General features: G+C 31.6%; 1 protein-coding gene across 1 annotated transcript; it reads left to right on the top strand.

The window, feature by feature from the left end:
- The first annotated feature begins 245 nt into the window (after positions 1-245).
- Positions 246-3,788, top strand: LOC105347175 (uncharacterized). Its single transcript, XM_011456122.4, has 5 exons — positions 246-517; positions 672-695; positions 1,027-1,215; positions 1,725-1,823; positions 3,150-3,788. The coding sequence occupies exons 1-5, from the start codon at positions 363-365 to the stop codon at positions 3,220-3,222; spliced, it is 540 nt and encodes a 179-aa protein (XP_011454424.3). The 5' UTR covers positions 246-362; the 3' UTR covers positions 3,223-3,788.
- The last annotated feature ends 3,584 nt before the right edge of the window (positions 3,789-7,372 follow it).

Here is a 7,372-nt window from a genome sequence, read left to right on the forward strand (position 1 = left end):
AAAATATGACGGGGTGGATTTTTTTAATGGAGGAAATGAACTTTAAGTTGTTGGGATGAGGTATTGCTGAAAAAACCACCAAAAAACCAAAAAACAAAACCAAAAAAAAAACCCACTGTGATACACATCTTCGCTAGCCCGAAAACCCTTGTCTAGCGAAGATGTGTGATACATTGTAGGCCTGTACAATACTAAACCGGAGTATGGTTTTCCTCATAATTTTTGTTCTATATTTAGAACGCGCCTTATATTTCCGACTTGTGTTTTTGTCAGAGAAACAAGAAAGAAAAGTTGAGAAACTTTGTATTTAACGATTTTGCAGAGTGTCCAAGTGGGCAAATAACCAAAAATTGCGATTAAGGATGACAGACGACTTCAACCCGCCTAGCACCTGCCCAGACGGAAGATGCAGGGACATGTCAGACGATTTCATCTACATCGTTATCGTGCCGGCCTTCATCGTTGTGGTGTGTGCAGTTGTTCTTGGTGTCCTAGTATTTCGACGGAGAACCAAACGGTAAGCTGAATCCTTTATATATTTCTTTTTACTTTAGCTCTACTGAGTTAACAGTTATTTATAGTGTCAGATTGTAAATGTAAATTCAAAGAAAAGAAATAGTATTCAAATGTCGTTACATGATATCAATGAAATGGATTTTCATTTTATTTAGGGCAGAACCACCTGAAGATACTGGGTAAGTATATTTAATACTTGTTATTGACTATTCATGACATCATACTTTTAGTATTTCTTTTTTTTTATTAGACAATATTCACTAATTTAGCAATATGTGTAACTTTTGAACATGTTGAAGTCAGTCTTGGTCTGAAGAAGCGTATTTGTGAACACTTATTTCATGTCCTTAAAACACAACTTAGTTCTGCTACTTTGTCTTGCTAAAAGAAACTTCAAATAAATTTGAATATAAAGACATGAAAACAAATAAGAAAAAGGAATAGGTCATTACATCATCATTCACCACATATATAAATTTAATTAATTTTGAACCAATATTTAAATAACAGAGTGCAGTTGGCAAGATACAACTCTATTCGTCGAGCATCACAGAATATTCGGGAATTGTCCAATCACAGGGACTCCATGCTATCGACCAGCAGAAGTGGCTCCATGTCCCATGTGGATTCAGAGAGGCCCCAAAGGGGGACACGGCCTTCTAGAAGCTCCACCTATTCTGCACCCTCCACCCTACAGAGGTAAAAAATAAAAATCTATAAAAGAGAAATTCTTTCATTTTGTGAGATAATACATTTTCAAGTTACAAAATTGTATAGTTAAGTAGAATTGTGATGATTTTTCTCCCTTCCAAATGACTATCAATTAAGAGTGTAATTGTACTGGTAGAATGAATAAAAACTCATCTTCTGAATCATTAGAATTAACTGTTGTATGAAAACTAACCAAAACAATGAATCCAGAATCTGTGCATTAAAAATGTATTTTAACATTTACCCTTAATTATTATAATATCCAAATTTACTTTTTAAAAGAATGACCACTTTCTTTATACACATGTACTGATAGAAAATGGAAAGTGTTTTGAGCATTTATAGATATTTAAACCTTTTTACTTCTAGAACTGCTACAGTAGTAAATGGAATAATATATTGCATGTACAATTTAATCATATTTGAGTCTAGTTGTATTGAGCTTGAGAATATGAAAGGTATTTTTGAAATGACTATAATTCCTGTATGTTATTCAGAGATAGAAGACCAACCTCCTCTGATGAGAGAGTCACATCCCCACCCACCTACCGGGAACTGTTCTCTGGACATCAGCCAAGGGACAGTCAATCAAACAGGTCACAAGTTCTTCTAATACATTACTCTTTATACTGTAGAATCATATACATGATAAGAGTTGGAGATGGTTCAGTTTTTGTGCATATTTTGAGTACCCCTCACCTAGAATTAATTTTTATTTCATTTTACATCCTTATTAAATTAAGAATACAATTATATCTAAGAATACTAGAATATACCATTAAATCAATTCATTAATCGTACAATTACATTTATTATATTTTGTCAAACTAAAGCTGCAATCCACGAAAATTGTCCCCCACAATTTTAATGATTCACATTATGTTTATTACATCAGGTGTGTTTTATCACTCACCCCCTCCTATGATCTTGCATAAATTTATAAATAATTCAGATTATGTGGATTCCATGTCATACCTGTCTAGTAATGCTATTCTTTGTTTTCTTAACATTTCCTCTTTTATTATTAATGACCATGTACTCATTTGAATCAGTGGTGCAACACCTCTCTGTACTCCAATCCAATAGCACATTTTCCTTTCGTTATGATAGTATTAAAATTTAAAATAATTTTTAATAAATTACAATTTTAGTATTAATTTGAGTAGTGGTGGCTATGATGGTAAAAGGAGCAGAAGGGGTAGAGAAATACTAGTAGATATGTTCTGCAGTCTCCAATATCTCTCTTACCAGAAAGACATCATGTTTGTGCACTATCTTGTTTTTTGGTACATGTACTGGGTGAATTGTTTGGTCAGCACAACACTAAAGGCCATGCAATATAAAATAATCTACTAATAAAAAAATATGTTTTTCTGGCTTATTGACAGACAAATGGCAAAATTGTTTTTTGTTTTTATGGCTCTTGTCTCTTGTAATTGTAATGAATTACATGTAGAAAGAATTATCTAAAAATGTATAAATAACAAAAATGAAAAGAAACTGGAATTTGGTGTAAAGTAGATAGATCAACTCTCACTTACATGTATTAAGTTCTTTGACACTGGATGGTATGAAAAATGATTCCTTCAGGGGGTTGGGATAAAGAAAAAAGATCAATACACCCACTGCAAGAAGAAAGCTTTGTAATCTAAGAAATATAAGGCCATAGTGCAGTGTCTTTCTGTGGTGTAATATGGACATAGGGTATTGGGTCACTTTGATTCTGGGGGATTTCTTTAGTTCTCTCTTATCCGACAAATTCAACATTTTAAAAATGAATAAAAGAGGAATCAAATTAAGAATGATTTTCAATTGGGAGAAAGGATACTATAATTGAACCAATTAATCCTTTATAAAAAACCAAAATCTTAATTTTCCTGCCTTTAGAATACTGGTATTTGAATAATTCTTTTTTGTTTTAGATCTAGTCTTCAAGTTCCGTTGGTGTATTACCAGCACAGTGGCGAAGAAAGAGCCTTAATTCAAACGCCTTAAAAGGAAAACTTTATTTTTTTTTTTACAAGTAGAAAGTGGATCAATTCATTAAACAAAAAATTTTGAAAATAAAATTTATTTTGACCAATATGATATATATATATTGTTGTTGAAAAAATAGCTCTATATTGTAAATGAATGAAGATGTGCCATAACAAAGTAAAAAAACAACACTTCAGTGTAAAACTTTTTTTTATAGATATGCCATTGAAAGGAATGTTACATTGTTTGCCTGTAATAGAAGGGAATTTTTACATCGTGAAAAGTGCCAAAATTTGTAAGCTGTATTTGAAAACTCATTCATTGATATGTTTTATATACCAGTACTTGATCCCTAGACTTTTAAAAAAAATCTTTATTTATTTATGATAATCTTATGCAAAATTTTATTGTGTAAGTCCCTTACACATATTACATACCAGGTTAGCTTTATGCTCCTATACATTAGTGTGGTCAATATATATCTATTTGCACATACAGACATATCTGTCTCAGATCTATGTGGATGCAATCATTGATGGTGCTATGTTACTGACAAAATACTCATTTTTAACATTTAAATTTTTTTTAAAGATTTTATATTTTGGGAAATTGATATTCCTTTATTTTTTTGTACCCATTACATTTTGGAGGCATTATCTATATAATGAACAAAGAATATAATCATGTAGTTTTACAGGTATGTAAATATATTCAACGTGTGTTTATATCACGGTCTTTTATTAGCTAAATGAAAAAAGTTAACATTTTTACCAAAAAAATTCTGACGTTAAAATGCTGTAGTAGTTATGCAGTAGCTACATATTTGCATTTCTAATACGTGACTGTGTTATTCTTCTTTTCAATTATTGTTGAGGAATATTTGTCCATCTTTGTAATTAAAACTGCTATTTAGATTAGGTTTATTTCTTTTGTACCAAGTATTTTACACTTACATATTTACATATATGAGTGAAAGCTATTAATTTTTTCAGGTTTTGATCTGTTTTTAATCTTTTTTTGACACTACTTATGGTGCGTAGAATTATTTTCTATTGTGCAAATATATTGATTAAATCATAATACTATATCTTATCTGCTATTTGTATGTACCTGTCTAAATGTTGTGGCTTTTTAATGAAATAAAACAAGACCTCTCTTTAGAATTCAAAAACGTTTTCTTTCAGTGATACAGATAAATCAAGCATTTTGCCCAGAGGTATCTAGTTTTACAACTTATTCCCTCTCCCATCTCTATCGTGACAGCATGCATAATTTGTTTCCAACGTCAAGAGTATATGGAAGGGAATCTTTGAAAATTACATCATTTTAAGTTGTTATTTCTATACGCCCAATACACTAGAGGGATATCAAGTTTAATGCTTGCAATTTTTTGTCCCATATATCCTCTGTTTGAATTGCATATGAAATGTAATAAACGCGTAATGACGGATGACAAATATATATGGATCGAATTAATCACCCGAGGGTTTGTTTGACCTTAAAGTTGATTTATGCAGACCAACGTTGCGCTGATTAATGTTTTATAGGATGTTATCCAATATTTACTGATTTTTTCTGCTCTCGTCAGCCTTGACCTTACAGTGGCTGGATGGAAGGTCGTGTCCATTTTTTATACTACAAATATATATAATCTCCTTTACTTGTAGAACTCTATATAAATATATAGGAAAATATTAACATTTCAAATAGAATGTTTAGACTTTCTTTACTATACAATTATAGTCTATGACCGAAAATTTCACATTAAAATGTTTAAAGACGATCTGATGGGTTTGTTGACCATTCAGCCTCTTCAACATGTTTTACAATCTTACGTAATAAAACAATCACCAGATTCTATATCTTACATATTCGTTATAAACTTACATGCCACTGTACATGTATGAGGGTTAATTTTGTTAAGAAAGTTCGCGGACAAAGTGATTTACGGCAAAATTACTGCGTACTTTGTAGGATGACGTATGTTTTATCGAATGACTACCAATTGAAAATAAGGATGCAAAAATCATATTATTTTGGAGATGTTTTCAAAAGATACAACGATTTTTATTTTGCATGGATTGGATTTACGGAGCACCATTTCATATTTCCACGACGTCAGGCGACGTCAAACTACTGAAAGGCAATTTAACCCTGTCACTCTTTTTCAAAGTAAACACCTTTTAGTTCACACACTTTTAATGCCATTAACTCATTTATAAAACACATGTTCACACTATTATTTGTCAAATTTTTGTATAGTGTCTTTTGTGTCTTATCGTAGATCATTTAGGTCCGAACATCTCTGTCCACGCAGTTTCGACTTAAATAAGGAAATAAAGCGAAATCCATATGTGCAAGATCCGGGCTGTATGGGGGATCGGGGTACTGCAAGAGCTCAGTATATCAGTATTTTCAATTTCAAACCTTCAATTCCAATTGTGGTCCAATTGTAAACCTTTGCCCTATAAAAATAGCAGCATCTAAGAACCTTTAGGTCTCCATCGGGGATTTTCCTCGTGCACACAAAATTTAATGACGACCCAGTGCTCCAAGATATCCATTTTCGTTAACGTTTTTGACTCATTTTTCTATCGTCGGTCGTCCATATTTGGCCAAAAAAAAAAAACAAAAAAAAAAACAACAAAAAACAACCCGGTCAGAAATTCTTCAATTTAATTGAAACTTTCACCATATGATCTTCAGAACTACTTATGATCTCATATGGAATATCATTTATTTTTATGCGCTTAAAGTGTACATTTTCCTAAAAAGGAAAAATGCGTACAAAATATAAAACAATTAAAAACTGACATGCTCCGAGAAGCATATCTTATCAAAATAATTAATCTGTATATTTATTAAGGTGCATTTGAAATAAACAAATCTTTACATATTTCTGAGAAAAAAAACCCGTCAAGATTAAATATAAAAAGTTTCGCTGGTCTCATGCGAATAGTCCGCTCACAATCGAACTTGTCCGCGAACTTTTCTAACAACCCTCGTATATACCCTTTGCTTTCCAACGTCCATCCTTTGTCATAATAAACGTTTCTGAAACTATTGACCCAATTTTGACTAGATCTGATTTTAAAAATATAAGCAGGAGATTAATAATTGGCTTGTGTGATTCACGACGACGCCCTAGAGCACAAGGCTTAGATTTAAGGTGGAATTTGATTAACTTTTCTAAACTCTTGGTTATCTTTGTTTACAGTGTTTTGGCTCTGTTGATCCGAATGATATACAGTACAACGCAATAATTCTTTAAATGCTTTCTTCTTTACCAATTTGCATAAGTAACAGACAACAGAAGTTCAAAGTTTTGATCAGCAAGGAAACTTCCCCCTTAATTAGGATATTCACGCGTTTATAATATGAACACACTTTTCTAAAATTATCAGTTGAGCACTTATATAAACAATTGAATCATTTTATGTTGGAGATAACATCTTTTTTGAAAAGTGCAAGAGAACTTTAATCATTTTTATGTTGTATAACGTTGATCCCTCTGAACTAGATATCGAACTACTTATGTATTTTCTAAGATCAAACCAGTAATGACGTCATACTCTATGTAGTAAATAACAAAATTCCCTCTTTGAAATCAATTGCCTACCCTCAACACTTTTGCGAAATCCATATTAAAAACTAAAATCACTCTTATTACAGAGTATAGGTTATAAAGATTTAAGTACGTAGAAGCGACGGGCAAATAGGCATCAACATAAGAAGGGCGTTGGTATTGAAGCGGTGCATGACCAGAATTTATTATCAGCTTGATAAAGATTTTTTACTGGTATATTGAAACTATGTAAACAAAAACAGAACACGAGCCTTGTTTACATGACAAAGAATTTTGAGCCCTGTATCTTGCTTATAACTCTAATACTGACTCACAAATTCCATTTGATCAATATAAATGCATTACTAAAACATTGCAAATAATAAAAACAGAAAAATAGAATTTGACCAAAATCGTGACCATTAATATCGTTAATGCAATATTTTACTATAATATTAGACACATCAATGGAAAAATAAACCCAAGTTTCAAATATCTTATCTGCATGTTGGATGATCACGAAAAAAACATACCAACGAACGTTTTAACGCAAATATTAACTATCACTAATCAACTGCTAAATATTAGATCTCTACACAGACA

This window comes from Magallana gigas, chromosome 8 (genome assembly GCF_963853765.1).
Source record: "Magallana gigas chromosome 8, xbMagGiga1.1, whole genome shotgun sequence".
Classification (NCBI taxonomy): Eukaryota; Metazoa; Mollusca; class Bivalvia; order Ostreida; family Ostreidae; genus Magallana; species Magallana gigas.

Excerpts from the sequence above, each read along its gene's own strand:
- LOC105347175 (XM_011456122.4), top strand. The coding sequence starts at position 363 with ATGACAGACGACTTCAACCCGCCTAGCACCTGCCCAGACGGAAGATGC. Across the intron at positions 518-671 it reads TTTCGACGGAGAACCAAACG|GGCAGAACCACCTGAAGATA; the intron begins GTAAGCTGAATC and ends CATTTTATTTAG. Across the intron at positions 1,216-1,724 it reads GCACCCTCCACCCTACAGAG|AGATAGAAGACCAACCTCCT; the intron begins GTAAAAAATAAA and ends TATGTTATTCAG.